Here is a 22,851-nt window from a genome sequence, read left to right on the forward strand (position 1 = left end):
TTCTTTAAGTTATTTTTCATTTTTCTTTTCTTTTTAGTTTTGACTTTTTTCTCTCTCATTTTTCTTGGTGGGCAGGGAAAAAAAAAGAAGAGAGAAAATTAAGAAATTAGAAAAATTAAGAATTACTAAAACAATCGAAATTTTCTTTTTAAAAATTTCAAAAAAAATTTACATTAGCATCAATCGTGTCACATTAGCCGTTCGGGTCTATATCGGTAATTTCCGACCAAACGACGTAATAGAAAACAAATGAAGGAAAATATTTTCCTTACCAAACGATTGAAAATACTTTTCAATTTATTTTAACATTTTAGTCACACACCGAAAATTATTATTTTCTTTAAAAATGACTTATTAAAAAATATTTTTTAAAAATGTCATATTTATCGAGAAATAAACGGACCCTTACTTTAGTTCAGATTAGCACGAAGATTGTGAAACAAAGATTACTTTTTTTTAGGATGTATTAAATTTCGGATTACCCCGCTTTGAGAAATAAAATTACGAGTTTCTATAGTAAACTAAACCGCATGACGAAGAATCCAGCACGACAAGCAAAATCTTCAAGGTCCGAACATTTCTCACTCCGTCGAATCCATCGCCGCGAACGCCCCGAACCGACCGTCGGAGCGAATCGGATCGGCGAAGAGAGCGAGAGACGATGGAGAGCGCGTCGGAGATGGTGCCCTTCCCGTTGCTGCAGACGCCGATCGAATCGAACTACAGGGCCTGCACGATCCCGTACCGGTTCCCCTCCGACAACCCGAAGAGGCCCACCCCGACCGAGCTCACCTGGATCGATCTCTTCTACAACTCCATTCCCTCCTTCAAGTAAGAAAGGCGGCGCTTAAACTCGGTGGCCTCGGCCGTTGTCCGATTCGTCGGCTTCGAATTGATGTCGCTACATTTGCGTGGATGACTTCCTAGGAGCTAAAATTTTGGGCCTTTACTTGCACGTAAATCGTTTGATGAGGTTTGCTTTGTGGTTGAGATTAGTTTTCGTGGTGACAAGTGTAAATTTTGTGGACTTGGTTGCGGATTTTGGGAAGTTGCCACTTAGATAGATCTGCGGATATCCCGTTCTGCGGAGATGAGGATATCGGATTATCAAACCTAAAGTTGAATAGGAGTTGTGGAATAATCCGGAGGAGTATGTGCTATTGAGCTTGTTATGCGTTTGCAGAAAACGAGCGGAGAGCGATCCTACCATCCCTGATGCCCCTGTTAGAGCCCAAAAATTCGCTGAAAGGTACATTTCTTTGGTTTTTGCCCTGCTCCACTCATTAGAAAAGTGCAGCCAATGGTTAATCTGCTTGTAGTAGAATTGATTCAGCTTCACAGTATGGTTCACATGGACTGAGATTTCAAAATAAGGTCTTGACCAAAGCTAGTAATCACTACTCATGAAGGAGTGGACTGTAATATTACTTCTCTCCTGCACCTCCTCATTGCTGTTGCTCCTGCCTTACATAGTCAGGACTGACCAACTTGGTCTTGATGTATTATCTTCTTCGTAATCATGTTCCATGTATGGATATTACGTAGTTAAATATAGCAAACATGAATTGTGTATATGTCGAACTTAGGCATCCCTGGAGACATTTGCATGTCCTGTTTCTTGGTAGTTCTGGGTCCTCTCTTTTATGCCTTATTTTCTGTCATACCTGTCAGAGGTATTAAATAAAAATGATACGGTAGATGTCTATATAGTTTTGGGATAGTTGCAGGCTCGCACAATTTCCAGAAGATACTGTAGCATTACCTTTTTGAAGACTCAAAACTCTATTGTTGATGCAGATAGCATCGTTACATGCTATATCACCAGAATCAAAAGATTTATTGTCTCATCCATCAGCATTGTTTTCTCAGTTTATGGTCTTTGTGAAGTGCTTCTCTTATTCAAGTGTTGCTTAACTATGCTGGATCTGTCAAACTATTACATGTTGTAGTGTATATTGTCCTTTAGTGGTAAATTATGAGACTCCAGAAGTTCAAGTTTTGACGACCGTCTTCTCTTCCCACACATGCCTTTGGGCACAGTTGCGCCGCGCGTGCGCGCGCGCACACAGGAGTAAGAGCATGTGCTTGTGTGTGTGCCATATAGAAGGGAGAACCTGGTTGGATGGTTGGATGAGGGAGAAGGGAAGTTGCAAAGAAGGTGGAAAAAGTGAAAGGTTTGTCGATAGAGAGAATTGGAGAGCATGGGAAGTTGAAATTATAGCTGATCATGCTAATGACCTAAAACTACCTCTTGGTCAAGTATTGCATTAGGGGTAGGAGAAGAAATTCCATTGGCAAAATTGATGAACAATGAATACCATCAATTCTTTTTAATCAATAAGAAGATGGCCGGTTTTATTTCATCTCCTCTGATTAAAGTGTCTCCATGGAAGGTACGGTGCAATATTAGAGGACCTTAAGAAAGATCCAGAAAGTCATGGCGGGCCTCCTGATTGCATTGTAAGTTAAATACCACGTCTACACCTTAAAGATAAGCTAAAGAATCCCAAGGCTACATTGACGCTCTATTAGCTATTGGTGACATTGTGATTTGCTGTATATGGGTTACTACAGCTTCTGTGCAGACTAAGAGAGCAGGTTCTCCGAGAGTTGGGCTTCCGAGACATATTCAAAAAAGTTAAGGTAATTATTGCATGCATTTTTCTGTATTCTGTACAAACTCCATGGACAGTATTCAGCGTGGAAAGATTACACCATTGTCTTGTGGTGAAAGGCTAGCAAAGTTTTGGCATTTTCAGTTAGGAGACCTTGTTGATGAAAGGGAAAAGAAGATAAAATAGCTTAAAGTAAAAAATTCATGATTGAGATTGGTGATGTGGGCTATTTGGGTACTTGGCCATTGTGGGTACTACTTGTTTCATCGCTTACATTTCTTACTGATCTCTTCCTCTTTTTGTGAATCTGTCATTGAGCATGACAGGATGAAGAGAATGCAAAGGCCATATCCCTTTTCAGTGATGTAGTTAATCTTAATGATGCAATTGAAGACGAAGGCCAGCGTTTGGAAAATCTGATTAGAGGAATGTTTGCAGGAAACATCTTTGATCTTGGATCTGCACAGGTTCGTAAATTTGGTCGTCTTCTACTTTTGCAATCATACTGCAATTACCATTTGGCTTTTGTGGAACACCATTATGAAAACTGCTGCAAATAATATTTTTTTGGGAGTTTTACAATTTTCTGTGTGCCATAGATCTGAGGCTATTATAGTATATATTGGTGCTCTATGGAGGTCCTTATGGGGGAGTTGATATGGGCCCCATTTGATGGTTGCCATCTTGCTTCCCTTTGCTTTTATTTATTTATTTGTTTGGTTGTTTGTTTCACCCTTTTCATTTCCAAGAAATTACATGTTATAGTAAATAATAATTATATATTATTTGGATATCTCTCCACCTCACATTATTTGGAATTTTTTTAATTTCTTTTTTCTTCTTTAAATTTATGAAAAGTTATTTATTCTCAATAAAATAATATATGGCAGTATCCAAATATCACCAAAATGATCACCGTTCACGAAAATTTTCAAAACAACACGCGAATATATTATCTATTCTCCTTTTATAATCTTATCGTGAAATATTGGTTAAAAACAGTAATAAAGAAACTTTATTAAAAAATTACTTGTTATATGTATACAATATTAACGTAATATGAAGATATTTTTTGCATGTACGTGAACTTATATGAATAGAATTTATAAGATAAGATGTGAAATTATAAGATAATATATACATAAAAAACATAAAACATACTTCAAGTCAGTCCAACTACAGCTTCATGAAATAATAGGATGGACTGCATATTCTGCAAAACTCCCCTTCCTAACTCCTATATAATTTCTTTTACTTCCTTCAAGTTGGGTCGTATTAAATTTGCTTTGCATCATGTGATACTAAATTCAATTTACTTTCTTTATTAATTTATCTCCAATTGATTTCATAAATATGTCCAAAAGTTTGTTTTTCTCCTGCTCATAGCACAGGCCATAAGTCTAGTGACACTGTATAATTAGGAACATTTTGTCTGTCAAACATATTACGGGGATATATCTAATATCAAAGTTCGAATTGTGATACTTAACCTCTCTTTTCATTGGTAATTTTTGAAGCTCGCAGAGGTTTTCTCCAAGGATGGGATGTCCTTTTTGGCTAGTTGCCAGAATCTTCTCCCGCGACCTTGGGTTATTGATGATTTAGACATTTTTAAATTGAAGTGGAGCAAAAAATCCTGGAAGAAGGCAAGCTAGTCAAACATTTTCAACATTTTTTGTTCTTTGTTCCTGACTATGCATTTTTTCTGTTCAGAGCAGATTTTGTACTTAACTTTTCTGACCAGATCCTTTATGACAGGCTATCATATTTGTTGATAACTCTGGTGCAGATATCATTTTGGGTATTTTGCCGTTTGTCAGAGAATTACTTCGTCGTGGGACTCAGGTTTACTTTCATATTAATTCTTTAACTAGAAAGTGGTCATAGAGATTACTCAATCCACAATATGCAGTATTAGATTTCTGTATAGTATGTCTTTTATGCTAAATTTCCTGGCGCAAGATGTTGGCTTGTCTTTTATGTTTATTGTGGCAAAGTAATCCATTCATTGAAGAGATATCTTTCATTATTTGCTGTCGAAGTCTTTTTCACTAGAAATTAATAGAAAATAAGCATCACGAATGAGACAGATAAATCTTGTTGTTCATGGGAGAAGTTATTTGCATTTTCAACATAAATATTGGTAAAGACGTTTTGTGTGTTATGTTCTCATCTGATCTGTGTTTCCTAGGGACCTACAAAACAGATGTATATGATATTACTAGTACTGCTAATGAGATTACTTCGTTGGTGTGATGTTGTCATACTGCTCTCGAATTGCTGGATGCTGATTGCCAAAGATCACAAGTTTGTCATCAGATCTCACTCCTATATGATAATCATGCATTTCTGGGTTTGATGCAACTGTAATTTGTCATGTAAGTTTCGGGGGGTACTTGCGACTTGGCAATTTTTGGGGTCTCTGTTCCAGCTATTTCAATAATCATGGTCCCGATTGCCAGAGTTGAGCAATTGAAGGATATTGATTTTAACTTTGGGTAGAGCTACCTTTAAATTGACTTTGTTATCCCAATGCCAGTCAATTAGATATATGGTTGATAAAAGGGGAAAGGAAAGAGTCCTAGCCGGGAAAAATGAAAAGAGTTTAAGTAGGCGTATTTTTCAGTTTACTTGACTTTTGGATGGTAGATTCGAATATACTTCTGTCTATTCTTTCCTTGCGGTCCTGTTACCTTCTCTCGTGCTGTCCAGGTTGTGCTTGCTGCTAATGACTTGCCATCTATTAATGATGTCACCTACCCTGAACTAATTGAGATTATATCCAAGGTATGAGAAGATTGATTTTTTATCGTGATGTGAATTTTTCCCATATTTGGTCCTGACATTGTACCAATGACCAGCTGAAGGATGAGAATGGGAAGTTAATGGGTGTTGATGCTTCAAACCTCTTGATTGCTAACTCTGGGAATGATTTGCCTGTAAGAAATTCGAGTCCTTGTTGTTGTTTTACCTACTCTCATTTTTTGCTTTCCTGGTGTCTGATAAATACAGTGACATCCATATCATGAACAGTCTTTCTCTTCAATTTTTTGCAGGTTATTGATCTTACACGAGTATCACAAGAGCTAGCTTTTCTGGCAGCGGATGCAGATCTAGTTATTATGGAAGGAATGGTAAGTTTGCACTGGTAATGCGAGCAGACTTGTGGCACGTTTAATTTCTTTTTGCCTTTGAGATTGCGAGGCAGATGAGAACACGTTATTGTTTAATTGCTGTCTATCATGGAAATTTTGTGATGGTTGTTAACAAATTTTTTTTTTCTCTATGAGGTAAATTAATGTATAATTGAGATGCATGAAACCTGATTCACACATGCGCCCACACATTTCTAGGTAGAGCTTACATTTGGGAGTATAATCCCACTGTTGAATGTTAAAAGAGACATTTGACCAAAAAAAAAGTTGAAAGAGACAGACATGTTTAGACAGTTTCAAGGGAACCTTAATAAAATAATCTGTAGTTACAAGTACAACATGGAGTTTTGTGGCTGTTCTTAACAGTACCCGTGCCATTCTTTTTCATGCTCACAAGCTCATATGCTGTGTGTGCACGACATTAGCTGCATGTCCTTTTCGCCTCTCATTTGTGGACTTTCTGCCCTGGGTAATTTATGTGTATATTGAGAGCCACAACCACCTTAATGATGGATAAGTTTTTTTTGTTCTGATTGTTGATATTCATGAGCTGGAATAGACATCTGGAGAGCCACAACCATCTCTTCAATGTATGTCTATTTTGTTCTGATTCTTGGACTTCCTACTTCCCTTACAATAGAATAGACATTTTTTTGGTCATATCTTGCCTCATATTCAAGGTATAAATTCATTTTTCTGGTTTTACCTGCTCATCATGCATGATATGCTGCTTTACTGATCTCCAAAGTACGTCCTCCAAAAAACTAAATCAACTATTAGAGGCAAAAGAAGAGGTATCGGTATAGAGATTTACGAAGACATGCCCAAATGAATGCTTGAAATGTCAAATTATATGATATTTGCTCACTTATGACTGGCGTTCCTTTATGCAGGGCCGTGGGATAGAGACTAACCTATATGCACAGTTTAAATGTGATTCTCTCAAAATTGCAATGGTACTTGAGTCAATCCTTCTCATTTGGGTTCATAACTTCTGTTTGGAAGATTGTTGTCTGGTGTAATAACTGCCAAATAGCTGATTTTTCATCTGTGTGGCTTTGCCCGTTATTCAACAGGTGAAACATCTGGAGGTTGCTCAGTTTCTTGGAGGACGGCTTTATGATTGCGTCTTCAAGTACAGCGACGTATCGGGTTGATGGGAGATTTCTTTCTGCACCATTCACCAAATCGCATTATATCTATGAATTATTTGATCCGAGCTCTTGCCTGAAGAATATTCTTCCTTGAGGAGGATTCTGACTGCAAAATTGCAGAGGCATGAAACCATCATGTACTGTGTATGGACGGCCATCTTCTGAATTCCACAGAATCCTTATTCAAAGTCATGGATGTTCTAGCACATGCGCATGCATGCATTATGTACGCTACAAAAGGAAATATTTTGCACACGATTCAAGTCTTTGGGAACGATTATGGTTGATTTACATTGACAAAAGCCATTAGAAAAGGTATTAGAGAGAATCCGAGGGGACACTAGATCTAAGGGCTAGTGGCACCTTTCACGTGCTTTTCATAGGGTGGTAATGTGATGGAGATAGATTCGGTACGATTACAAGCTTGACTATACTCGATAAACAAGATCTGGTGTCCAATTCATGCTCGTTCGAGCTTGATGTTCTGTGCATCGAGAGCACTAAGGCACCCGGATGCTATCGATAGTATCGGAGCAATTTATGGTGCATTTCTATTGATGACCGTACTTATGGGATTCTCTTACTGATCGAAGGACTCGAAAATTGATTGGTCAATTTGTCACCGACTCCTTGGGTCCTTGGACAAACCATCTCTAGCTCTTCGTTACCTAACAACTTGGAATATCCCTGATCGTAGTATTTGGATTCCACCAAGTCATTGAAACGTGAGAGGATGTGAGCATGCGTGATGACAATCGACTAGGAGTGGAAAACGTGAAGTCCAAAAGAAATGCTCATTCCATGACCTTTGCAGCTAGGAGTGGGAAACACGAAGTCCAAAAGAAATGCTCATTCCATGACCTTTGCAGCTAGATCTGTATGTATACGACATTCCTTCCTGAGTGTTTTCTATTTTCGTATAAAACTCGAATACAAGTTCTATTTACACGAATTAATTTGGCCGAACGGACATACATGGTTAGGAGGAGATACTGGGTATTTGATAAAACGAAGTCCCTAATACAAAAAAAAAAAAAAGGGGTTGTCTCAAATTATACAATGTGATGAAGCTGCGACTTGACCCCACACCAACCGGTCATCCGCCTGCCCACACGTCATTAAAAACAGCATTGTGATGGATGAAGCAGCGAACACTAGATTTCACTACTCTCTCTCTCGTTTTCTTCATTTACTGTCATTCTTGTGGGGGCACAACAATGAGCTCCATCGTCGAGAGCATCCGACAGAGCACCTCCATGATTCCTAGGATCCTTCCAAACCCAACCCATCAAGACCTTCCGCTCTCACAACCACACTTCACCACTCAAGAGGAGCGAGTTGGTGGCGGCGGCTTAAGGAGGAGGATAATGTCTTCCCTCTCTCAGGATTCAGCCCATTCCTTAGCCTTCAGCTTCTTCCTGGCCATTCCGCAGATCCAAGTCCATGTCCTCCATTGGAGACCAAGCAGGTTTAGTCCAACTAAGTCCTCTTAGCATTGTCAATTATAATGAACTTGTCCCTGCTTATAGCTCGGCACAGGACTGCAAACGCGACATGGTTGGACTTGAAAGACAGAGAGACTCCGATAACGACACGGCACGAACTATATTTCGCAAAATCGTCAATATAAGCAATACAAAGAGAAGATAAGTATGCAAACTCTTGTACTGAATGAGCATAACCGACGTTAAGGGAGTTAAATATCGAGTCCAACTCGCATACCTGTGAAGAGTTAAAGAAATTGTGGTGAGATCAGGGACTCAATGCAAACACCTTAGTATTTCATGAATAGAAAAGTTCGTACTCACACCGCCAAATTACAGGTCCAAAGTATTGACAAAATGAAGAATTATCTCCAGAACCTCCAATTCATTGTCATTCTGATCAATGCACTTATAAAAATAAAGACTGGCATATCTGCACAACATCACCGAGTCCAACTTGGTTAAAATTAACAACTAGAAAGTAGGAGAAACCCAGAGCGCAAATCAGTGAGCGATCAGTAGGGATATATCTATTTTCATCCCGGTAAGCTTTTCTATAATCATTTGGTGCCATCAAAATGTAAGAGCACAGCTCTGGGATGCAAAACGTTCGTTCATGCTCTCATCTTCCATGCGAATCCTCGTACCGACCACCAAAGTTGCTCGATTTTATCATAAGCTCCATGTTAAACATCTTCGCACACAAAATAACGAACTTCTGGAAAGTCAGGAAACCAAATCCAATCCACAAGCTTTTCATTTGAAACAACAATCGTTAGATATTTAGAGACAGATTAACCACAGCTTACCCACTTAATACCCTCCCACTTAGTATCTTCTTCAATCACAATAAACAAGGAAACACCAAACACAACTGCTTCTCTCTCGTCTCCTAAAAGCCCCCGCCGCTTAGTCCGCCGGATTGGTTGGAGACGCATGTCAATAGATCAAAGAACAAATTACTCTTGGCTAGCATGTCTCCATCTAATGAAAAGTCAGTCTATTCGTCTTAAGCTATTTGTAGTTATGACTCGTACAAATGAGTTGCGGAAGTCCGGCAATATAAGGCTCATACACATCCCTTAATTTCTCCAAACCTTTCTTGTCTTAAAAGCAAATTATTAGGATCATTTAAGCCTCCATTTGGCTTTTTTTTTTTCCAATTGCTCTTCAATGTACTTGCTAATGAATTAGCAAAGTCTATGAAGAAGCTTCGTAGGTTGATTTACCAACATATTAATGCGATGCGTATTGTTTCTTGCAGTTTATGGTTTTCCTTACGCAATATCCAATTGAAAGTAGATATCCTAGTTTGATCGATCTAAAGGCTTTTTTACCCTCAGCCGATGATGCCGACACGCGACGCGACACGACACACCCACAAGTCATTTCTCAAAATTAAAGAATTCCGATACGTTGAGACATCTTGTATATTAAATATATATGTTTAGATATACATGATAAATAATCAGTTTTATGATTATGTCAATGAAGTTAATTTCATTCAAATCTACAAACAAAATAAATAATAAAAAAAAAGTCTAGAATGAATTTACACTAAGCATATTAATATATTATTTGTTAGTATCATTCATTGTTTTGAATTGACAAATTCAATACAATCCATTTTAATAATTCACAAAGTTTGGAGAAATTTACATTTTTACATGTTGGTGGAGCTTTTTCTTATCATATTATATTTTTATAAATTTATATTTTTACCTCTAAAAAATTTCAAAATTTCAAAATTGACATGCTTGTTGGATTTTACGTGTCGGGGTTTTGACACTCGTGTCGCCGACGTGTTGGAAGAGTTGACCACGTGTCGAAGGGTGTCGGACACCGACACAAAGGTCTCCAAAGAGTGTCCATGCTTCCTAGATTGTATCTTATCATGGTCAGGCAGACAACAGACTACCTAAGCTCGCCCTACCAATTGGGCTGGCAAAGAGACTTGGTTATAATAATGCTTAACCAAATCTACAATGTAGTAGGGATAGAGATAGTTCCCTTGCCGACTGATTAGAAGTACAAAGTGATAAAAAATTAAAAAAATATGAGAGAATTGCAAGTCATATTTCTCTGAATAAAAATTGTACATCTGCAAGCGAGTATTTATAGTACAAAACTAGAGATCAGAAAAGATATACACGATATTGTCTTCCTAGTTTATCCCTTGAATATTCCGATAATCTCCCGCTGCATCAATTAGAATCACAATCAATATCAAATCAAATCAAATCCTTATTCAACACAAAGTGAATCTAGAACACGACACAGATGAGAAAAGAAGTCAAATATTCAGCTTGAGTCGTATGCAGGCCAATATAGGAAATTGGCGAGAGAGAGAGAGAGCCAGCTAATAATTTGACGCGATCTTATCTACAATGAGAAGCACATAAAGAAGGAGAAACCCAGCTTCTCTATAACTTTTGGTGCCATCAAAATCTAAAAGCACAGCTCTGGGATGCAAAACGTTCATTCATGCTCTCATCCTCCATGCGAATCCTCGTACCGACCACCAAAGTTGCTCGATTTTATCATAAGCTCCATGTTAAACATCTTCGCACACAAAAAAACGAACTTCTTGAAAGTCAGGAGACCAAATCCAATCCACAAGCTTTTCATTTGAACAACAATCGTTAGATATTTAGAGACAGATTAACCACAGCTCACCCACTTAATTCCCTCCCACCTAGTATCTTCTTCAATCACAATAAACAAGCAAACACCAAACACAACGGCTTCTCTCTCGTCTCCTAAAAGCCGCCGCCGCTTAGTCCGCCGGCTGCTCCGCAGCCTGCAGGAAATCCTGGGGAAGGTCGTAGTAAGGAAGGTTGTATAAGTTCCTGCAAAGAGATTAGACTAAAAAGGTTAAGAGAGAAGAACAGAAGTTGCCATAAAACGAAAAAGAGCAGCAGAGAACACTCTTACCCACGCTGCAACGTGAAGCCTTCGCCCTCCAAAGCGGCCCTCATTTGTGCTACGAGGGGGTCAACCACATTTTCCTGCGGAACGGGGCCCTTAATCACCACGCTAAGAAGCCGATAAGGTGGCTCGGCACCTCTGAGTAGCTCCAACAGAGCTTCAATCTCGTCCATGCTACTGACGACTAATGCGAATTCGTCGAGGACTCCACAAGCTTGTAATGCATAAGCTTTAACGGCATCGTCCACAGATCTTTGCGCATTAGAAAGCTTTGGGTCTCTTTCCATTTCTAAATTCTTGCTACGAACGCAAACAAAAAGTAAACAAAATCGGATATTAGAATAAACAAAAAAATAGCAATACCAATTGAAATTGCTACCTCTTAGCGGCCCATGTAACGTCCACAATCGTACGACGGTAATCTTCACAACGTTGGCGCATCAATTCGGGGGCTTGTAAAAGCAGAGCGAGAGGAGAGGGCTCACTGGCCATGGCTTTTGTTTCAAAGAGGAGAAGAAAATGGCCGTGTGAGGACGTCGCAGTCGGCGAGAATGCCGATGTCGCCGTGGAGGGCGTCGACGGGGGAGAGGAACCCGGACCGGATGCCGAGGGAGACGAGGGTCTGGGAGATCTTGTGGGCGACGAAGCCGGACTTTGCCGACGCCGGTGAAGAAGATGGTGCCGCCGGCGGGGGAGGAGGATTTGAGGAGGAGGGTCTGGGTGAAGCGGAGGCTCTGAGGGAGGTCGAGGTGCTGGAAGAAGAAGTTGAGGTGGCTCTGCTGGGATTTGAAGAGCTTAAGGAGGGTGGGTTCGTCGATGGCGATGGCGATGGCGATGGCGGTGGCGGTGGCGGTGGCGGTGGCGGTGGCCTTGGCTTGATCTGGGGGAGAATCTGGCTCCAATGTCAATTTTGGCCCCAATTTTTTTTTTTGTCCCATAAAAAGTTACGAACTTTATCTCAAGTCCCAAATTTGACCTGAACTTTTCTTTTTTCTCAAAAAAAATCATCAATTTAAACTCGAATCCGAAATCTGATCCTTTTAATTTCAAACCATTAGTCGTTTAACAAAGCAATTCTCCTTCATCAATAAATCCACGTGGCTTGCCGACGTGGATTTAAGATATTTTTCACCGTCTTCTTAGCACGAAGTCCGAATTTGTTCATCCGCTTTACCTCGGTCACAACTTGATGAACAACAATTAAGCAGTTCATCATCTTATTCATTTAACCCGCAAGCCTCCGCTATCTCATTGGAATATGAAGCTGTGTATTACCCCACCCATGAAGTCACACTATGTCCACAAGTGATTTCTAGAGTGACTTCCAAAAAAAAAAAAAAAATAGAGAATTTCGACACATTGAGACACGTATAGTAAACGTATATTTTAATATGTATATGATAAATCATCTATGTATAATAAAAATATCAACGGCGAGTTTCTTACTCTTCTTCTAGATTTTTTTAGCACCGACTAGGTATATCAATTTTGGGATGGTTGGGTATATAACCGAGCATACATATTTTTTTTTTATAAATGTACATTTTGAACCCTAATTTATTGAAAACACTTAAAATTGACCCCGTACGTGATGGCATGTTGGGATGCTAGATTCACGTAATTTCAAGCCCTTTCCCCCACAAAACAAAGTAGAAAATTGTCATGGCACCATTTATCACAGAAGGAACAACCTGAAGGCCAGAGATTAGATAAACATGTCAAAGGAACCAAACGAAAAAACAAATCACATTTTCTTTTGGCAAGATTGGACGAGGAGGAAAGCCTCATTGTTTTACCCGAGTATTAGAGAGTGGTCTACCCTTCCAAGGCTTCTGCAGGAGTAAAAAGAAGATTGTTGCAGGGACCAGACAACAGAAGATAAAGAGCACAACTGATGCTCCCATCCGAGTCAAGTAACGGTGCATTGAGTGGACGGACCATATTCTCAAAAAGTTGCCCAATATATGAATTATCTGCAAAGACGTGTGCCTACAAAAAGAATATGACCGCTGGTCAGTGGTTTTTGCTGGCTCTATCATACCGTAATGCCAGCAGCAACATGCCGATCGAAGACGAGGTGGTTATGCACCATGTATAGCTGTAGGAATTGCACCCAAGAGCTAGTTTAACCGAACAAAACAAGCATGCACATTGCGAATTGACTATGTGCGGCCGCATGAGTTGCACTCAATTTCACCATTTACATCTCTCCCCAATTCAAGTAGTCATCCCCACTTCCGCAATTTCATCGCCGATCAGACTCAAATCCAGAAATCAAACAGTTGGACAAACTTAAAACAACCATTCCTAATCGCTTTAAAACCTACATTACAGCCCGAGGGCAACAATTTGTCGCGACCTCGGAAACAGCAAACAGTCAACACAAGACATCAGTTACTTCAGTCAGCAACTCAAACAAGCCTCTTTAAATTTGATATTTTCGGTTGTGGAATATTGCATGTTCTTCCAATTTGGCTTTTCGGAGTTTTGATCTCATACATGAGAATTCTAGTTTATTTTGTTTGTGAAACTTTTAGGATCTTATGATTTTCAATCCATCAAACATCCCCATCGATCCTAAGTAGAATCAGACTTTAATAACCTTGTGTTCAACCGGTTGCACTAGATACAGTCTACAGAACCTGGTCTTGTTTGGTCTTCTTCTAACCGGGCTCAACCAGTCAAACTAACAAGGCGGCCAATGCAGTTTGACCAGATATCTAAAGAACAACGGTTTGGGGAAAGGATTCAACCTCCTACCCTCTGGGAACGATTTAACAGTCATAACGAGGAACTCTTTAGTTTCGCAGTAACATGTAATTTCAATTATGAGAGTGGGCATATAACTGCTGGTCTGTGCTGAAGAGTCTTGAAGCAGAGCCTCAAACATTTGAGAGAGCAAACGGATCGCTTTACTAGACTAGAATTTGCCCCATGTCCATGGTTTAATCAATTTTTATAGGCTACCTACCTTGCGAAACCTCTAACCAACCAGCGAGTTCTAACTATTCCAACTAGAAAAAAACTGCAATAGCAGGCTATTACACCAAGCGTTCCAAGATGATTTTATTTCACTGTTCTCACCATTTTTTTTTTTTTAAAATTTACCTTTAGCCTTTGCACATAGTAAGAGGACTATAAATAGTCCGCTAAATAATTATCTCTTCGAAGGTTCTTCAGGCTCCAAATAATTTGAGTTCAAACCCCATCACTTTTCAAGGAAAAGAAAAGGAAACGGCTGTCATAAGGGGCTTTTCCATCAATTTTCTTCCTCCTATTCTAGTTAGGCGGATCATCTTGAGATCAAATAGGACTCCATGAACAATCCAACCAAAACATGTTAGTCAAACAGTTGAGTGGACGTTTTCAATGTAAGCATCATCCTCATGGCGCAACCCAACTAGGCACAGCCAACAACGAAAGCAACGCCAAAAGATAATCATCATAAAAGGATCACTGCCAAACTGATTCTATCTACCAGCCTCGACGAATATCCAGCTAAAACCTCCTACTCTTCTCTCCAATACACTGTCATCCCGATCAGTGCACAAACAAAAATAGAGACTGGCATATCTGCACAACATCATTGAATCCAACTTGGTTAAAAAGAGAGAGAGAGACAATATCACGGAATAAGGACAATGCCTTACTTCTTTGCTTCTGTGTGTATGGAGAATACCATTTTGTCAACCTGACCTTCCCTTGACGACTGATTACAAGTACAAAGTGAATCTAAAACACGGGCACAGATGAGAGAAGGAACTAAACATCCAGCGAGAGTCATATGCAGGCCAGTGTAGGAAATTGGCAAGAGAGAGATCATATATAGAACGAGAAACATATAAAATCAACAACTAGAAAGGAGGAGAAACCCAGCTCGCAAATCAGTGAGCGATCAGTAGGGATATATCTATTTTCATCCCGGCAAGCTTTTCTATTACCATTTGGTGCCATCAAAATCTAAAAGCACAGCTCTGGGATGCAAAAATGTTCATTCATGCTCTCATGACCGAAAGCAGGTAGAGTCGATCACCAAAAGTTGCTAGATCTTGTCATAAGCTCCATGTGAAACATCTTCGCACACAAAATAACAAACCACTGGAAGGTCAGGAAACCAAATCCAATCCACAAGCTTTCAAATGAACAATCTTTAGATATTTAAAGACAGTTTAACCACAGATCCCCATGTAATTCCCTCCCGCCTACTATCTTTCTTCAATCACAATAAACAAGGAAACACCAAACACAACTGCCACTCTCTCGTCTCCGCTCCTAAAGCTGCCGCCGCTTAGTCCGCCGCCGGGGCGGGCTGCTCCGCCGGGGCAGGGTAGAGGAATGGCAGAAAAGACTGCAGGAAATTGTAGGTGTTCCTGCAAATAGATTAGATCAAAAGGTTAAGAGAAAAGAAAAGAAGTTGCAGGAAAACGAAAAAGAGCACTAGAGAAACACTCTTACCCATGCCACGACTCGAAGCCTTCGCGCTCCAAAGTGGCCCTCATTTGTGCTACGAGGGGATCTACCACATTTCCCTGCGGTAAGGGGCCCTTAATCACCACGCTTAGAGGTCGATGAAGCGTTACACCAAGTCTGAGTAGCTCCAACAGAGCTTCCATCTCCTCCATGCTACTTACGAGTAATGTGCCCTCTTCGAGGACCGTGCAAGCTTCTGTTACGTATGCACGTTCGGCACGCTCCCAGGCCTTTTGCGCATTATAAACCTTTGTGGATCTTTCCGCTTCAAAACTATTACTTCGAACGCAAAAGAAAAACCAATCGGAAATTAGAATTAAAAAAAAAAAAAAGCAGTGTCAATTGGAATTGCTACCTCTTAGCACTCTCTATGAGATGCGTTCTATTGTAATCTTGCAAACGTTGCCTCCTCAATTCGGAGGCTTGTAAAAGCAGAGCGAGAGGAGAGGGCTCACTGGCCATGGCTTTTGTTTCGAAGAGGAGAAGAAAATGGCCGTGTGATTTTCAGTGATTGAGCTTTTTATATGATGAGCCAAAACCCTAAAAAAGCTTTTTATGTGATGAGCCATTGTATATACATTTGGGCTAATTCCCTAAAAAAAGGATCAACTTTAAGCCCAATACGATTCTGGCCCAAACTATTTTTATCTCGTAAAAAATCATCAACTTTTGTGTTTGCTTCACGAAAAATCAAAGATTTGAAAAATATTTTCCAAAAAATAAATGCTTATATCATCTAGAAAAATTATCAACGGAAAATATTTTCATTATCACTAACAAATTATGCCTAACTATTTTTGTGGTAATGAAAATAATTTACATTCATTCATTTTTATGAGTGATACAGTTGTTTATTTTTTGAAAAATATTTTCCAAACCTTTGATTTTCCCTGAAACAAACGCACCCTTAACTCATGTTCCAAATTTGGATCGAATTTTCTTTTACCTAATAAAAAAACCACCAGCTTTAACTCAAGTCTCAAATTCGCCCATGTTAATTTGAAACCATTAGTTGTCATTTCACATCATCAATAAATCCATATGGCTTATTGTCGTGGATTTAAGGCAGTCTTATTAGCACGGAATCCGAGGTTGTTCATTTGCTTCACCTTGGTCATAGCTTGATGGACGATGAATAAGCATTTCATCGTCTCCTTCATTTCACCAGCAAGTCTCCGTTGTCTCATTGAAATATGAAACCGTGTATTACTCTACCCATGGATAAGCGCCATGGACAAGATCGACCAAGCTCACGACTAGAGCTTTTTCCTAGTGATTGATAAATATAGTGACATCCATATGACACGATCCGGACGAATTGGATCATCCTTGAGGTTTTTTGGCATGACGAACCATGGTCTTTCGAAGATGAATACTCTAGCAAACTCTTGAGGAATCTAGAATGATCCATGAGTGGGCAATATGGGAATTTCTTGTCTCTGTAATTAATGTGGGTAGATAGGATTTAAGGAGATGAGATCTCCACCGTTAGATCAAGGAGGGATCTACAGCCGATATCTTATGAGTATTTGTATATAAGAGGATCTCCTCCCCCTCATTTGTAACAAGAATCATCTAACGAGATATAGATAAGTAGAGCTTCTCTCTAGAGTTTCTCTCTAAAAGAGTCTTGTGAGTGATCGATGAAGATTGACTTGGGAAGAGACTTCCTAAGGCCGCACGAGTTGATCGAGGATCGAGTCTTGAATTGATCGGCCCGTGACACATATGTGATGGCTGTTAACAATTTGTTTGCTTTTTAGTTCGTTCATTTGTTTTATGATTGTCATCTATATCGCATTTCTAGGGCCTTTAGCAATCTTAGCCGATTATGGTAGATTAACATTGACAAATGCCATTAAAAAGGGTATTAGAGAGACCACGATGGGACACTAGATCTAAGGGCTACTAGCACCTTTCTCACGTGTTTTTCATAGGGTGGTAATGTATGGAGATGGATTTGGTACCATTACAAGCTCAACTTTGCTCGATAAACAAGATCCAGTACCCAATTCAAGCTTGACCGAGCTTGATCTTTTGTGGCTCAAGAGCACTACATCACTCGGGTGCCATCACTATCTCAGAGCAATTTACGACGCATTTCTATTGATCGAAGGACTCAAAAATTGATCTATCAACTCATCGCCGACTCTTGCTCTCGGACAAACCACCTTTGGCTCTTCGTTACCTAACAACTTGGAATATCCCTCATCGTTGTAGTATTGGGATTCCACCAAGTCATTGAATTAGAGAACGCGAGGGAGGTGAGCATGGGTGATCCACACTCCACAACCGACTAGGAATGGGACCTCTTTTCTCATTATCTTCTTCACATGTTCCGAAAAGACAAATAATGAGGTTGGCCGTGGTGTCCAAAGAGCAAACACATGGCAATGGCAAAGGCAATGTCCAAAAGAGATGCTTCATCCATGACCTTTGTAGGTAGATCTTTCATGCATCCAACATTACACTGAGTACTAACACGAGTTCTATTTACACGAATCGGTTTGGCCTAATGGGTGTACATGGTTAGAAAGAGATTTTTATAGGCAAAACCAATAAAATGAGCTTGTATATCTCATCAAGACCTGCTTTCTGTATAAATGATAAATCACATATACTGGATATCCGATAAAATAAAGTCCTTAATGAAAAAGATGTCTAAAATAAAACAATGTGATGAACTTTTAGCCTCCAAGTAAATAAGGATTCTTATATTGACTCCATACCAATCGGTCATCCACCTCCCACATATGCCAATAAAAACAGCCTTGTGATGGGTAAAGCTGCGAACACTACATTTCACCATTCTCTCTCTCTTGTAGGGGCACAACAATGAGTTCCATAGTCGAGAGCATCCGAAAGAGCACCTCCATGATGTTGATGTTTAGAGTCAGAGAGAAATAATGACATGGTGTTTATGGTGACTCAACCCAAACTAGGGCTGTATAATGTGTATTTATATGAGTGACTAATTACAATGAGGGTATAAATAAACACAATTACAGAAATACTCCAATATACATATAATTACACGCTAATATTCCCCTTCAATCCGAAGTAGGTGTAACAACCGAGAGATTGGATCTCAATAGCGCGTAACACGGACTAGGTAACCCCTTTGTAAATATGTTTGCCAGTTGATCTACAATAGGCACGTAGCAAACACGTAGATCACCGAAAGCAACCCGTTCTCGAACAAAGTGAAAATCCAACTCAATGTGTTTGGTGCGAACGTGAAATACAGGATTGAGTGCAAGATATGTGGCAGAGATGTTGTCACAATAGACAGTGAGAGGAGTAGAAAGTGGTACTTCAAGCTCACGAAGTAAATGCCGAATCCAAATGGTCTTCGCAACACAATGAGCGACAGCACGATATTCAGCCTATATGCTAGAACGAGCCACATTGGGTTGCTTCTTGGCACTCCATGAAACAAGATTAGTGCCTAGAAATACACAAAAACCTGATGTGGAACGTCGAGTATCGTAACACCTAGCCCGGTTTGCATCCGCATAAGCTGTTAATGAAGTGGGAGAACACCGCTCAATGAGTAATCCATGGGTGGATGTACCAGCTAAATACCGGTATATACGCTTGACGGCTTACAGATGAGGCAATCTAGGTTGATGCATGAATTGGCTAACAAGTTCACAGCAAAACTAATATCGAGTCTAGCCATGGACACATACTGTAAAGCACCAACTATCCGTCAATATAGCGTTGGAGAGGCAATAAGGTTACCATTATCAATAGACAATAGAGTCTTCGATGCCAAGGGAGTAGATACAAGCTTTACCTTAACAAGGTCAAACTTGCACAAAAGGCTATCAACATACTTAGCTTGAAATAGAAGCGTACCATTAGATCGTTGATGAGCCTCAATGCTAAGAAAATAGTGAAATGGTCGAAGATCCTTCATAACAAATTCTTGTGAGAATCGAGTAATCAAAGACTGTAATAAATGATGAGTATCACTAGTAACAAGGATATCGTCAACATACAGCAAAAGATATAGACGACCCCGAGAAGAAATATAGACAAATGACGAGGGATCGACCTTACTCACCATGAAACCCAATTATAATAAAAAATTGTTGAAGTGAATAAACCATGCACGTGGAGCTTGCTTTAAATCATAAATAGCTTTTCCAAGACGGCACACATGATTCGGATATTCAATATTAGAGAAACCCGGAGGTTGGCGCATGTAAACTTCCTCGCAAAGAATGCCGTGCAAGAAGGCATTCTTGACATCAAGTTGACATACGGCCCATCCCGATGCAATAGCAATAGAGAGAACAACTCGAATTGTAGCTGGTTTAATGACATGACTAAAAGTCTCCTCATAATCCAATCCTGGCTGTTGCTTAAATCTTTGTGCAACTACATGAGCTTTGAAGCGTTCGATAGTTTCATCGGGTTTTTCCTTAATCTTAAAAACCCATTTACAACCGATTACGTTCTTAAAAGGGTCCGATGGTACAAGATCCCACGTGTGATTAGGGACCAAGGCACTAAATTCATCTGCCATGGCCGCTTTCCAACATGAGTCAAGAATGGCCTTAGAATAGCAAGTCGGTGTCTCTTCATGAAAAGAATTAGAGAGATTAAAATTTTTTATGGGTTTAGATATTCCAGATTTAGCACTAGTTTGCATAGGATGAGTGGGAAGAGAAGATACAGAAGTGGAGGAGCTAGATAGAGATATAGAGAGGATTTGTGAATCTGATGTAAAGAATTAGAGAGATTAAAAAAATTTCTAGGTTTAGATATTCTAGATTTAGCATAAGTTTGCATAGGATGAGAGGGAAGAGAAGATACAAAAGTGGAGGAGCTAGATAAAGATGTAGAGAGGATTTGTAAATCTGGTGTAAGAGGAATCTAGTTAAAAGCAGAGTTAGGTTAGGACACAGTGAGCGGGTTAGGAAGGAGGGTCAGTGGAGGTGAAAAACAATTGGAACTAGATTGGATAGGTCGAGAGGAAGATAGAGGTATATTATGAGGTTGGGCTAGAGAAGTTGAGAGTGTCGGAGGAGGAGCTTGATGCTCAAAGGAGGTAGAAGGAAGAATAGATTGATTGGAGGAAAAAATAAGTGAAGGAATTGAATTGGAAGAATTTTTTATGGAACTAAGAGTTGAAGAACTTTGTGAAAATGGAAAATTCTCCTCATCAAACCGAACATGACGACTGAAAAAAACTCGACCACTTAATTGATCAAGGCAGCGATAGCCTTTGTGATTCGACGCATATCCAAGAAATAGACATGACATAGAATGAGGTGCAAGTTTATGGGAGACACGGGACGGAAGAAAAGGATAACAAGCATAACCAAAAATTCGAAAGAATGAATAATCAAACTGGAACCCAAATAAACAATGAAAAGGGAAAATATCAGATAAGATAGGAGTGAGAAGCCGATTAATAGTGTAAACTGCAATGAGAAGAGCATCGACCCAATATGAAGGAGGCATATGAGCATGGATTAATAAGGTTCGAGACATTTCAAATAAAAACCTGATTTTGCGTTCCGACAAATCATTTTGAGATGGGGTGTCCGGACAAGAAAAGCGTTGAATAATACCATTTTCACGTAAATATGTTTGGAATGAATTATTGGTATATTCATCTCCCCCATCAGTTTGTAGGAATTTAATCTTGCCATTGCACTGATTTTCGATAAAACAACGGAAGCGATGAAAGTGAGTAGGCACTTCAGATTTATTTTTCATCGGAAAAATCCAAGTGAACCGAGAGTAATCATCAACGAATAATACAAATTATTTAAAACCAGAATTGGATAAAATGGGACTCGTCCGTACATCAGAATAAATTACAACTAAAGGAAAAGAATCATGATGACTAACGGACTCAAAAGGTAATCGATGAGATTTGACCATAAGACAGGACTCACATGATACTGACCTAGAACTAGAATTGCAAATACGACTCAAAACTTGTTTATTTGAATAACCAAGATGAGCATGCCGTAGAGTGAGTGAAGTAGAAGAAGCCACTATAGGATGCAAGTATGATGACACCAATGAATTGGAAATCGGATAAAGACCATGAGAAGAATCAGCTTGAAGGAGAACTTTCCCGGTTCGTTGGTCTTTCAAAGAAAATGATGAACCATTAAAATCAATAGTACATGAATTTTTACGGTAAAGTTGAGTGACCGAGATAAGATCACGAGCAAGATTAGGGACATGATAGACAGACGATAACAGCAAAGATCGAGAATCAATATGTAAAAAGGCTTTATGGACTTGCGTAATAGGCAATAAATGACCATCACCAACTGAAACCTTTTATCAAATCATAAAAGGGTCTAGGATTTAGAATTTTACCGATGTCACTAGTCATGTGTGCCGACTCTCCATTGTCAAGACACCACATTGGATCAAAAGTCTCACCAACCAAGAGAGCTGAGAAAGAGTCCGATGGATCGGTTGCAATGAATGCATGGTTAAATCTTTATCGACATTGTAGCACAGTGTGCCCGACTCCATTACTGATTTGATAAGAAAGATTAGGCCTAGATCCAAGAATACCTCCCTAGGTAAATGGGGGAACATAGAGCTTCGAACCGCCACGAGGCCGACTAGAGGAAGAGGATGACCGATTAGCATAAGGGACAGAGAATGACAGTAAATCAAATCGATCATTGGAGGCTTTGCAAACCAATTGATCAGGCGAGAACCGTCCACCTTGTCCTTGACCGGATCTTCGACCCCTAAAATTACGTCCACCACGATTCCCTCAAAATGATGGATTTGATGAAGAGGCATGACCGATTAAAGCATGATGAATATCAAATGAAGATGAGGCATTTGATTTCCGAAGAAATCGTTCTTCCCGTATGAGGAGGCATGACCGCAAATTGCTAAATGAAAGAATAGCACGGCATTGATGATCATTGTGACAAATGGATCACACTCTGATGGAAAGCCCATTGAGGGCTTGAATCACCAAGTCCTCATTAGAGACGGAGCAATTGATTGGGGTGAGAGAATCTACAATTAACTTCAGATGTTGAAGATA

General features: G+C 39.6%; 3 protein-coding genes across 5 annotated transcripts; 1 reads left to right on the forward strand and 2 right to left on the reverse strand.

Annotated features, from left to right (window-relative positions):
* The first annotated feature begins 517 nt into the window (after positions 1-517).
* Positions 518-7,183, forward strand: LOC115747441 (damage-control phosphatase At2g17340-like). Of its 3 annotated transcripts, XM_048279814.1 has the most exons (13): positions 540-585; positions 621-831; positions 1,184-1,249; positions 2,394-2,460; positions 2,575-2,643; positions 2,942-3,082; positions 4,124-4,261; positions 4,374-4,460; positions 5,328-5,402; positions 5,477-5,554; positions 5,672-5,749; positions 6,664-6,726; positions 6,847-7,183. In XM_048279814.1, the coding sequence occupies exons 2-13, from the start codon at positions 662-664 to the stop codon at positions 6,925-6,927; spliced, it is 1,113 nt and encodes a 370-aa protein (XP_048135771.1). In that variant the 5' UTR covers positions 540-585; positions 621-661; the 3' UTR covers positions 6,928-7,183. The 3 variants fall into 3 exon arrangements, with proteins under 3 accessions (XP_048135770.1, XP_030539474.1, XP_048135771.1); XM_048279813.1 differs by having other exon boundaries at positions 518-831; XM_030683614.2 differs by having other exon boundaries at positions 520-831; positions 4,133-4,261.
* A 4,001-nt stretch (positions 7,184-11,184) lies between these two features.
* Positions 11,185-11,745, reverse strand: LOC125315087. The gene is made up of 3 exons (XM_048279077.1): positions 11,716-11,745; positions 11,343-11,636; positions 11,185-11,257 (listed from the first exon to the last, which is right to left on the reverse strand). The coding sequence occupies exons 2-3, from the start codon at positions 11,621-11,623 to the stop codon at positions 11,185-11,187; spliced, it is 354 nt and encodes a 117-aa protein (XP_048135034.1). The 5' UTR covers positions 11,624-11,636; positions 11,716-11,745.
* Positions 11,746-15,624: 3,879 nt separating this feature from the next.
* LOC125315088 lies at positions 15,625-16,298 on the reverse strand. Its single transcript, XM_048279078.1, has 3 exons — positions 16,162-16,298; positions 15,792-16,085; positions 15,625-15,706 (listed from the first exon to the last, which is right to left on the reverse strand). Exons 1-3 carry the CDS (start codon positions 16,266-16,268, stop codon positions 15,625-15,627), a joined length of 483 nt encoding a protein of 160 aa, XP_048135035.1. The 5' UTR covers positions 16,269-16,298.
* Between the last annotated feature and the right edge of the window lie 6,553 nt (positions 16,299-22,851).

Source organism: Rhodamnia argentea, chromosome 5 (genome assembly GCF_020921035.1).
Source record: "Rhodamnia argentea isolate NSW1041297 chromosome 5, ASM2092103v1, whole genome shotgun sequence".
Lineage (NCBI taxonomy): Eukaryota > Viridiplantae > Streptophyta > Magnoliopsida > Myrtales > Myrtaceae > Rhodamnia > Rhodamnia argentea.

Excerpts from the sequence above, each read along its gene's own strand:
- LOC125315088 (XM_048279078.1), bottom strand. The coding sequence starts at position 16,268 with ATGGCCAGTGAGCCCTCTCCTCTCGCTCTGCTTTTACAAGCCTCCGAA. Across the intron at positions 16,086-16,161 it reads CTCATAGAGAGTGCTAAGAG|TAATAGTTTTGAAGCGGAAA; the intron begins GTAGCAATTCCA and ends TTGCGTTCGAAG. Across the intron at positions 15,707-15,791 it reads GGCTTCGAGTCGTGGCATGG|GAACACCTACAATTTCCTGC; the intron begins GTAAGAGTGTTT and ends ATCTATTTGCAG.
- LOC115747441 (XM_048279813.1), top strand. The coding sequence starts at position 662 with ATGGAGAGCGCGTCGGAGATGGTGCCCTTCCCGTTGCTGCAGACGCCG. Across the intron at positions 2,644-2,941 it reads ACATATTCAAAAAAGTTAAG|GATGAAGAGAATGCAAAGGC; the intron begins GTAATTATTGCA and ends TGAGCATGACAG. Across the intron at positions 6,727-6,846 it reads ATTCTCTCAAAATTGCAATG|GTGAAACATCTGGAGGTTGC; the intron begins GTACTTGAGTCA and ends GTTATTCAACAG.
- LOC125315087 (XM_048279077.1), bottom strand. The coding sequence starts at position 11,623 with ATGGAAAGAGACCCAAAGCTTTCTAATGCGCAAAGATCTGTGGACGAT. Across the intron at positions 11,258-11,342 it reads GGCTTCACGTTGCAGCGTGG|GAACTTATACAACCTTCCTT; the intron begins GTAAGAGTGTTC and ends ATCTCTTTGCAG.